The sequence below is a fragment of the Ranitomeya imitator genome, chromosome 5 (assembly GCF_032444005.1).
Source record: "Ranitomeya imitator isolate aRanImi1 chromosome 5, aRanImi1.pri, whole genome shotgun sequence".
NCBI classification, from domain to species: Eukaryota; Metazoa; Chordata; class Amphibia; order Anura; family Dendrobatidae; genus Ranitomeya; species Ranitomeya imitator.
This window is the reverse complement of record NC_091286.1, coordinates 26867942-26879351: the sequence shown is the minus strand read 5'-3', so window position 1 is coordinate 26879351 and position 11410 is coordinate 26867942. Positions and strand designations below refer to the sequence as shown.

The window sequence follows — 11410 nt, the reverse complement described above, 5'->3', positions numbered from 1 at the left end:
CTGTTTCATGGGCAGGAGATTTTTGGAACTAGGAAATGAGGTATTAATATGTGAAATTGCTTCGATATTTCCATTCCGTGAGATCCTCATTAATGTCACCTGGGGCTGGCACGGTGCGATAACTGGAGGGGGTAGAAAGTTTATAGAAGAAATAAACTTCAGAGAAGACGGATGTATATCCTGGCAGACGATCCTGCGGTTATAATCTCCCAGGATTCGGTCGGTCACAAGGACTTTATTAATAGTATAATGAGAGCGGGTCACATGCCGGATTGTGTTGTCTGCAGCAATGTGCGGATTAACCCCTGGAGAACCACAGTTTACACTCTGTTCATTCTAACAGATGTAGGGATTGGCTCAGGTGAGCAGAGGCAGGGCCGCAGTAATAAGGCAACACACAGGCTTACAGTCCAAACTTCAGTGTTTATTGGCACTTTAAACAGTCCGAGACAGAAAGAAAGAGAAAAAAACAAACATACTCCAGCTTGGAGAACCACTGGTCTCAGACTCACCCTTTCACGGGACGGGCTTAACTAAGCGGCTGCCAGGTCAGCGGCTTCCGCCAGGTGCCATTCCAGGGCTGCTAACAGTCATGTCACCAACCTTTGTGACATGTGTGGCAGAGAAAACAGTTCAGGCTCCTTCCAGCCTAGCTCCACACCCAGACTAACATGTGCCAAACAAAAGAAACCCCATTACATAGTCTATAGCCACACCCACAGGTGAGGTATCCATCACATGGGCTGATCACATGATCGTGACATCACTGCAGGTCCTCAACCTTAGGAAAATAACAGGCCAAAACTTATCCTGCTGGGAGAAATATATCTCCCGTCCAGGGCTTCATATTGTACCGCCATATAGTGCGAAGATCACACTTTGATATTCAATCAGTGGTCACATATTACTGCCATATAGCAGTCTCTAAACAGCACCCCTTTAAGGTGCCCACTTAAAGGGATTTTCTATGTGATTGCGATGTGCGCACTGTCATGATTCCCCTGTGGGGTGGTCACGGGCCGACTCAATCCTCCTGTGTTTAGAACTTTGCAAGAAGCGGATGAAAACACTTCTTCTGTCCATAGTGTATGTATAAAATAAGATCTTCAGCTCCCCCTAGTAATATCAGATTGGTGGAGGTCTGACACCTGGCGCTGCCACCGATCAGCTTCACATGTAAATATTATTCACAGCTCCATACACCATCCAGTGGCCATTCCTGGGTACTGCGACTCAGATCACATCCACTTTAATAGGAACTGAGCTGCCGTAAAGGGGAACGGGCACTAAGAAATTGGTGATAATCACTTGTGCAAAATTACATCAGTGAAAATATCCCAGTGACTAGACTGCCATGGGAAGTGTGTCTTATTTTTAGCTCCATACTCCCTGTTTTTACAGTGATGGGATTAGGAGAATGGCACTGATAACAATCCTGGGACAGGGAGGGGACATCCTGTACGAAGATAAGTAAATAAACAAAGTATGAATGAACAATGGGCCATAAGACCCCCACTGTGTAACTAGACAAAGGGTCTGCTGCAGAGCCAGCCTTGGACAGGGTCACATGGGAGACACAGAGGAAATAACAGCAGTTCTCATCAGCTACCACCAGGTGGAGTGCGAGAGCAGACACATTCCTGCACTGTAGGAAGTAACAGACGCTGCATTTCTCCATAACCACCACTAGATGGAGACATAGAGCAGACACATCTGCGCCATAGGAAATAATAAGATGCAGTTTTTGAAAGGCACCACTAGGGGGAGAGGTGGAGCACACAAACATTCCTTTGCTGTAATCCTATCAGAAGCAAAGTCCATGTTATTGCTGCATTTACCTGCTCGGTGCTGCAAGCTGAAAGCACAGACTGATCCTGAGAATGGCAAGAGGCAAGAAGAAAAACAAGTACAGAAAAATGCACCCAGACAAGGTGCAGGGGGAGACTGCAGAGAAAGAGGGGAGCAGGATTCAGCTGGAGCTGCAAGAGCTTTCAGAGCAATGCAAGAGCAAGAAGAAGAAGAAGAGGAAGCAAAAGAAAGAGAGGAGCAGTAAGAAGGTTCACCTGTCCCCCCTGCCTGACAGGTATGAACCCCTGGAGGAGAATGTGGAGGACACTGAGTGCAAGGAGGACAAGAAGTATAAGAGGAAGCAGAAAGTCAAGAAATATGCAAAGGTGAGAGGGGAGCAAGGAAAGGAGCATGTGCAGTTTACCGGCAGTCCTATGTAAGACCACAGGTGTTACACAAGAGACACCGATCCTACACCTATGGCCTTACATAGGACTGCCGTATCATAACAAACTCCGCTCTGCTACATGTAACTGCTTAGAGCAAGCTCTGCTCTCGGCTTCCAAGACTATACTGGACAGAGGCCATGCTTGGATTTGTAGTCCCCCAACAGCTAGTAATAATAGACCCAGATCAGATGTACACTGTTGTGAGAAATGTGATTATTTCACGCTGTGCCGACGCATTTTAGCTTTCGCTTATGTTCTAGTATAGGAAAGTCCAGCCCTGAGATTTTGGGATCTATTGTTTTTCCAGGCATATCCTGTGTACGTGGAGCGTGGACTATCGGGGCACATTCACATGATACAATAATGATGCATTTTTTTTGCCATCGTCAGCGATCATTGAGAACCGATAAAAAGTCCCAAATATTCTCAGATTGTCAGAAAGTGTTCATCCATTTACACAAATCTCAGGGACAATTAATGGCCGATAACGGTGGGGTTGAAGCCAAACGTGTGATTTGAGAAAATGTGACCGACCAGCTAATGTGTATAGACAGGGGCATAACTATAGTGGGGGCGGGGGCTCTGGAACTTGGCAGGGCCCAATATATCCCTGTGACCCACATAAGAAGACCAATATCATGAAAGTTTCAAGATGGTTGGGGGCCCCCAGATTGAGATTTGGCATTGGGGCTCACAAGCGTAAAGCTACACCAATGTTTGGGGTCTGAATGAAGATGTTGAGGCAAGAAGGATCGGGCTGTTTTATGTTGATATGCCCAGTCCTCTTTGATCTTAGAGGAGATAAGCAGCTGCCAGAGGTGTCCTCAGAGTATGGGGTAAACCGCCACTGTCATAGTTTGCCCAAAAAAGTGTTGAAAGAATTCCCATATCGCCCAATACACAGCCCTAGTAAAACCATTTAGGGGTACGGTGTTCTGCCTCCTAAGAAAGGAGCACGTGGGTCACAGTCCGGAGGAGACCTCTATAGTCCGCACCCTGGTCACTGAAAAAGCAGCAAACACCATCCCAAACTCCATTGTTCAAAGGTATTTGGGGGCTGATCGGGGTCCTTGCCCTCAACACCTTGGTTTGCCCCTTGTCCTCATGACACTGGGAACTGTCCACAAAATCCTAATCCCAAACAACCTCCTTCTTGTTACTTTTATGACCCATCATTCAAAGGGGCAATAAAAGCGAGTTAGGTGGGGTCCAACGAATGCATGCGGACTATCAGTTTGACTAAGTAAGGAAAAAGTTAAAGACAAACAAAAACATGAGTGACGCTGTTCCTGTATTAAAAATGTCACGCTGTGACAGTCTTCGGTAAGGAAGGGGGGAATCAGACTGTCCCTGGAACTGGGACCCTAACTATCCCCATCCCTGGGGTACTCTTGAAGGTAGAGAGGCCCGAGTCTCCAACCTTACTATGCTCCTGTTAAGCCCTGATCTGTCACCTCCCACCCTAAGAGAAATGGGACAGAAATGTAAGACAGACAAAATAGGGAAACCCAAAAACCTCTATCATACAAAAGCACTAACCAACAATAGGGAGGAGGACAGGGACAGGGAGGAATAAACTAAACGGGAACAGGGACCAGGAGATAAACACACACGAACTACCGCAAACCACAGATAACTACTACAATAACTCCATCCAACCACTTAGCTTTAGAACATAGCACAGAAAGGCAAATCTTTCACAGGCAGGGACAAGGAGGTCTGACCAATTTTTATAGGCAGAAGTAATGACCAGATCAGAAGCAGCTGAAATAAAGCTGCAAGTTTCCGACGAGCAAAGAAAGTGTCATTTACCTCTTCAGCACTAGAGGAAACTAAATCATTTTAATATGGGACACAAATAACACCATCTCTACAGAAGACCTGCGATTTGTTACCCAACGTGACCTTCTAACTCCGGGAATTCCAGGGGTACGTGACACCCTTCTGACAAAAAAATATGCACGAGTTGTCGTTGTTGGATAGTGTGTAGCAGAAAGTGAATTTGTGGGCATTTATGGGGTCCGTGACTGCAGTAAGGCAGGACTTAAATGTCCTGTGATTTACCAAGTTTGGGAATTGTCTCAAGAACCTGGAGGGGAAAACAAACACCAAGGGCCGATTCATCATTTTTAGTTTTTCTTTTTTGTTAAGTCACTTTACTTTTTTGACTTTTTTTGTGGTTTTCAATGATGTTTTTTGAGCAAAGTTTATCAAAACGTGATTCATGAATTTTGCTCAAAGGGAAAATTTTTCTTTTATTCCTCTCTCTAATTGATTTTGTGACTTTTTAGCGGGAAAAGTCAGAGGTTTCGTTAACTGGAGTAAATAAAATCGCTATTTTTTTTTAATTTTTTGTTTTTAAAGTTGCATTTCATAAATCTGTCTGAAATACCTGGAAGAGCCACATTAATATAAAAAATAAGAAGAGTAACTAAACCACGTAACACAACTGGAAAAACAGAGCTAATTGTTAGATGAATTTGTTACAAATCAAAAAGTCCCTAATTGAGAGGCGGAAATGATGAATCGGGCCCTAGGTCTTTACCAAAACCTGACATGATGTGCGGCTTGTTGTAAACTTGGTTATGGGGCTCCAGGTGACCAGGACCAATGAGACTGGGGACATTAGGTCGCCTATATTGTTCTCCTGATACATTGGATTGTGGATCTATCATTGTCCAAATGTTCCTTTTTCTTTATTTCTTGCGTTAATTAATTATTAAGTCACAACACTCATGTTTCCTAATCGTAAAAACACAAATCAGTGAACTCTAGACTATGACCAACTAAGATATGTCAACGGTGAGATCAGCATTACCCAACTCATCCACCTTAATAACGGACTGTAAAATGACAAAAAACTTAATGTATGTATGTATGCACTTCCCGTCACCGAAGCTTTCTAACTAATTTAGCTTAATACATGTTATACTATGTACAAGAACAACTACAGTAATACTGCCCCTATATACAATATAACAACTATAATACTGCCCCCTATACACAAGAATATAACTACTATAATACTGTCCCCTATGTACAAGAATATAACTACTATAATACTGCTCCTATGTACAAGAATATAACTACTATAATACTGCCCCTATGAACAAGAATATAACTACTATAATACTGTCCCCTATGTACAAGAATATAACTACTATAATACTGCTCCTATGTACAAGAATATAACTACTATAATACTGCCCCTATGAACAAGAATATAACTACTATAATACTGCTCCTATGTACAAGAATATAACTACTATAATACTGCCCCTATGAACAAGAATATAACTACTATAATACTGTCCCCTATGTACAAGAATATAACTACTATAATACTGCCCCTATGAACAAGAATATAACCACTATAATACTGCCCCCATGTACAAGAATATAACTACTATAATACTGTCCCCTATGTACAAGAATATAACTACTATAATACTGCTCCTATGTACAAGAATATAACTACTATAATACTGCTCCTATGTACAAGAATATAACTACTATAATACTGCTCCTATGTACAAGAATATAACTACTATAATACTGTCCCCTATGTACAAGAATATAACTACTATAATACTGCCCCTATGAACAAGAATATAACTACTATAATACTGTCCCCTATGTACAAGAATATAACTACTATAATACTGCCTCTATGCACAACAATATAACTACTATAATACTGCTCCTATGTACAAGAATATAACTACTATAATACTGCTCCTATGTACAAGAATATAACTACTATAATACTGCTCCTATGTACAAGAATATAACTACTATAATACTGTCCCCTATGTACAAGAATATAACTACTATAATACTGCCCCTATGAACAAGAATATAACTACTATAATACTGTCCCCTATGAACAAGAATATAACTACTATAATACTGCTCCTATGTACAAGAATATAACTACTATAATACTGCCCCTATGAACAAGAATATAACTACTATAATACTGCCCCTATGAACAAGAATATAACTACTATAATAGTCCCCTATGAACAAGAATATAACTACTATAATACTGCTCCTATGTACAAGAATATAACTACTATAATACTGCCCCTATAAACAAGAATATAACTACTATAATAATGCTCCTATGTACAAGAATATAACTACTATAATACTGCCCCTATGTACAAGAATATAACTACTATAATACTGGTCCTATGTACAAGAATATAACTACTATAATACTGGTCCTATGTACAAGAATATAACTACTATAATACTGCTCCTATGTACAAGAATATAACTACTCTAATACTGCTCCTATATACAAGAATATAACTACTATAATACTGCTCCTATGTACAAGAATATAACTACTATAATACTGCCCCTATATACAAGAATATAACTACTATAATACTGCTCCTATGTACAAGAATATAACTACTATAATACTTCTCCTATGTACAAGAATATAACTACTTTAATACTGCCTGCTATGTACAAGAATATAACTACTATAATACTGCCCCTATGTACAAGAATATATCTACTACCGAGGCCCTTGAAGAAAAATGGGCTGCATGGTCGAGTCACCATAAAAAAAGCCATTACTGCGTAAATGCCACAAAGTATGTCACCTACAATATGCAAAACAGCACAGAGAGAAGCCTTAAATCTTCGGGAACAAGGTAATTTGGAGTGATGAGACCAAAAGTGAACTTTTTGGCCACAGCCATAAACGTTACATTTGAAGAGAGGTCAAGAAGGCCTATGATGAAAGGAACACCATTCCTACTGTAAAGCACGGAGGTGGATCGCTGATGTTTTCGGCATGTGTGAGTTACAAAGGCACCGGAAACTTGGTCAAATTTAAGGAAAGATGAGTGCAGCACTTTATCAGCAAATATTGGAGGCAAATTTGCAATCATCAGCCCGGAAGCTGCGCATGGGACTTATCTGAACGTTCCAACAAGGCAACGAGCCACAACACAAGGCCAAGTCGACCTGACATTGGCTGCAGCAAAACAAAGTGAAGAATCTGGAGTGGCCATCTCAGTCTCCTGACCTCAGTATCATTGAGCCACTCTGGGGAGATCTCAAGCGCGCAGTTCATGCTAGAGAGCCCAGGAATCTACAGGAACTGGAGGCTTTTTGCCAAGAAGATGAGCAGCTTTACCATCTGAGAAAATAAAGAACCTCATCCACAACTACCACAAAAGACTTCAAGCTGTCATTGATGTTAGAGGGGGCAATACACGGTATTAAGAAATGGGGTATGTGAACAGTTGATCAGGGTCATTTGGATGTTTTGGGTTGTCATTATGATTTAAAAAGAGAAAACACAGTAGTTTGACAAAAAAATGGCTTCACCCAACCACTAACCATGAGTGGAAAAAAAGTTTTGGTGTTATCATTTATATTCTCTGAAAAAAAGGCCAAGAAAGCAAAAATTCTGCTGGGGTATGTAAACTTTTGAGCACAACAGAAACTACTATAAGGGTATGTTCACACGTTCCTGATTTCCCTCCTTTTTTTTTCAGGACTGAAACCGCAGCTCTTTGCAGAAAACGCAGGTGCGGTTTTTGGTGCGTTTTTGGTGCGTATTTTGATGCGGTTTTTAGTGCGTTTTTTGATGCAGTTTTTTCTGCAGATTGTCTGTGTTTGACACAAATAAAGCTTACTGCAGTGGGGGAAAAAAAAAAAAAAAATGATGTCATTTCCTTGTCCAACCCTTTTCTTCTTCCATCCTCCATTTTGGAACTTACACATCAAAATGAGTGGACGTGCTGAGCGTAGGCCAGATGACAGCCCGCGGATCCAGCTCCGCACGCCACACCGGATTGCGATCCTGGGGTTGATGATTCTAATTCTGAATCGACATGCACGTCAGGTAAGCAGATGTCTGTTTGTTTTATATATTGGGTTATGGGTACATGTCCACGTTCTGGAAACGCTGTATGTTTGGCGCTGCGTGTGGCCGCAGCGCCAAACATGCAGCGTCCACATGTAACAGCATAGTGGAGGTGATTTCATGAAATCACGTGTCCACTGTGTGTCATCCGTCAGCCCTGCGACTCCGGACATGCTGCGCGTCTTTTATGATCACAGCATGTCCGTGTTCCTTGCAGAGAAGCTGCGGCTCCGCAAGGAATAAAACAGGGCCCTATGCGTGGGGTGCGATGATGCTGGATTTGTACAATGAACACATCTGGCATCATTGCGTCCCAGAAGGGGGTGGGGCTTTGCACATAGCGGCTTTGGCGCTCCAACGATAACGACGGCCATCCTGAACGTGGACACGTACCCTTACATAATCCGCATTGCTTTCCAGGCATGTTTGATATTTTTTTCTCATTGTTGTGTTTTACAAAATATATATATTTTTTTTACTTTAGAGGCAGCGGCGGCAGAGAAGACGTGCGCAGAAAAGGATGTGGGTGCACCCGCTTGTAGCAGAGCGAACACAGAAGGGGCACTTTTATGTGCTGTACAATGATTTGAGGAGGTAAGTAGAAATGTATTGAATGACTAATTTACAATTTTTTTGCTAACAATACTTGTGAAGTAACCCTTTTTGTGTTTCTTTTTCAATTTTCAGATATCCTGAAAAATTTATCTCTTTTTGTCGGCTACCAATTATGGCATTTGACAGACTGCTCACCATCCTGGCACCCCATTTGACACAGCAAGACACAGTGATGAGGACGGCCATCTCTGCAGAGGAAAGGCTGCTCATCACCTTGCGGTAAGTAACAATTTTTTTGGGGGAATGTCGTTAGGTCTCTATTTTACACGTCTCTGTGTCCAGTATGTGTGATTAAACCCACCCAGTCCTCCTGTTGGACAGGGAGCACACATACACACACACACACGTGAGATACGGGCGAGTGTTGCATGGTAAACCCCGGCTCTGCCGCCTGCAGTCTGGAGCGGAGTCTGCACCCACATACCAATACATGGAGCCGCACGCTCCACAACAGAGTGCATGCAGCAGGTCCGGGGATTACCATGCAACACCCGGTCATATCTCGCATGCGTGTGTGCGCAAGTCCCATCAGGCCTTTTATTAATGTTTTTTAACACCCTTTGTGTTGTGCTGGGTGTTAATGCCATCATTATTGAATGGTGCTGGACGCATATTATAGCGGCCTTAACTTGTGACATGTTGTAATTACCTTTTTGTGTGACATTTCTAATTTTCTTTTTTGTTTCTTTCCAGATTTTTGGCCACAGGAGAGAGCTATACATCCCTGCACCTCCAATTTAGGGTTGGTAAATCCACCATCTCTAACATTGTGAGGTGCACATGTACCGTCATCTGGCAGAAGTTGCAGCCTATAGTGATGCCTTCCCCAACCGAGGAGACTTGGCTGCAGGTTGCAGCAGGCTTTCAGTCTGTGGCCAATTTCCCAAACTGCATAGGTGCAGTCGATGGTAAACATGTTAGGGTTCAGCAGCCACCACGATCAGGATCACGCTTCTTTAATTATAAGAAGTATTTTTCAGTGGTCCTGATGGCGGTGGCTGATGCCCATTACAAATTTGTTGCGATTGATGTTGGTGTCTATGGTAGTACTGGGGATTCTCGGGTGTTGCGAACGTCACAGATTGGGATGCAAATTCTTCGAGATGGCGCCACGCTCCCAGCCCCAAGACCTTTGCCGGGTTCCACACATCCAGTACCCTTTGTGATGGTATCGGATGAGGCGTTTCCCTTAACGACGACCCTGCTGCGCCCATACTCACGAAGAGGACTGGATGCCCGACGGAGGATTTTTAATTATCGGCCGAGTCGTGCACGCAGGTATGTGGAATGCACCTTTGGGATCATGACTAGTCAGTGGAGGATCTTTCACACTGCCATTCAGTTGGACACAGACACCGTTGATGCTGTGATAAAGGCTTGCTGTGTACTCCACAACTATGCTCGTGAGTACAACACTGACGTAGATGTGGAGTACCAGCAGCCAGTATTTAATCCAGTTGTCAACGGGGATCTGGGCAGGCCGTCCAACTCTGGTGTGCGTGTGAGAGAATCCTTCACTGACTACTTTATGAGTCCAGAAGGTGCCGTGCACTGGCAATACTCCTGTGCTGGTGTTGAGCAGCCTGACCAGCAGAGAAGGATGCATCTACACTGACCGTCCCCAAAAAGTTGCCGACATCGCTGCTAACAGTTTTGAAAACATCCCGAAGAATGATAAACGACAGCAATCAACACAAAAAATTAAAAAAAAAAAATTTTTTTCATGTTACCCAAAAAAAAAAAAAAAAATTTGGTTGTAATATAAATAAAAAATTTATTTTGGTTTAATTTGTTTTGTTTTTTTGTATGTCAAAAAAATGGTTGGTGTTTTCATAAATTAACAGCAGTATGAGATATACAATAGTTAACACATCAACCCTTAAACCACTAATCGATAGCCCATAAACCCAGGACAGCGGCCTTGTCCCCATTGTCTAAAAAGAAGAGAATATTTTGTGAAAAATAAAATTTATTGTAGAGAACACAAATTAGTGGTAATTTTTACAAATGATTTTTCAATTTGAAAAAAAAAATATAAACAGCCCCTTTCAAATTCAACAGGCAACTGGAGCTAAAAAACAAAAAAAGCTCATGGCCGGACACCAGAGTCAGATAAAAAAACACAAGAAAACCACAAGAAAAAAGAAGTACATTATATCTCGGATAATCATTAAAATTGTCAGTTTTTTGTTGAATATTAAAAATGACCAAAATATGACAGAAAAACCGTATTAACTGAAATATTCGAATATTAGGGAACGGGTGCACCACAACATCCACTATCACATAACAGGAGGGGAGAAGGGCAGGAGTTGTCAAAGGAGTTATATGTCCCTGTACATCTGTATTGAGACCTCCAGTGCCAGGACTCAGTTATATTTTTTACTCCTTTGACAACTCATGTCCTTCTCCCCTCCTGTTATGTGATAGTGGATGTTGTGGTGCACCTGTTCCCTATTATTTGAATACCAATACGGTTTTTCTGTTATATTATGTTTTGTTCATTTTTATTATTTTCAATAAACTGATAAGTTTAACGATTATCACATATGATGTACTTCGTTTTTCTTGTGGTTTTCTGTGCAACTGAAAACTTTTGCCCAATTCACGTTCAATTAAGAAAGGTGTACTCTGGAGAATTGAGGAAATTTGTTCCCTCAGTTTC

General features: G+C 41.8%; 2 protein-coding genes across 2 annotated transcripts in view; both read left to right on the top strand.

The window, feature by feature from the left end:
• Positions 1-1803: 1803 nt before the first annotated feature.
• The window catches only part of C5H1orf115 (chromosome 5 C1orf115 homolog), a 35812-nt gene continuing 26205 nt past the window's right edge, over positions 1804-11410 (top strand). Inside the window, exon 1 of the mRNA XM_069768470.1 lies at positions 1804-2174. Coding sequence (XP_069624571.1) covers positions 1881-2174 — 294 coding nt within the window. The 5' untranslated portion in view covers positions 1804-1880. The remainder of the gene's footprint in view (positions 2175-11410) is intronic.
• Positions 2190-10533, top strand: LOC138681175 (uncharacterized). The gene is made up of 4 exons (XM_069768469.1): positions 2190-8109; positions 8615-8724; positions 8818-8964; positions 9439-10533. The coding sequence occupies exons 1-4, from the start codon at positions 7927-7929 to the stop codon at positions 10358-10360; spliced, it is 1362 nt and encodes a 453-aa protein (XP_069624570.1). The 5' UTR covers positions 2190-7926; the 3' UTR covers positions 10361-10533.

Excerpts from the sequence above, each read along its gene's own strand:
- LOC138681175 (XM_069768469.1), top strand. The coding sequence starts at position 7,927 with ATGATGTCATTTCCTTGTCCAACCCTTTTCTTCTTCCATCCTCCATTT. Across the intron at positions 8,110-8,614 it reads TGAATCGACATGCACGTCAG|AGGCAGCGGCGGCAGAGAAG; the intron begins GTAAGCAGATGT and ends TTTTTACTTTAG. Across the intron at positions 8,965-9,438 it reads AGGCTGCTCATCACCTTGCG|ATTTTTGGCCACAGGAGAGA; the intron begins GTAAGTAACAAT and ends GTTTCTTTCCAG.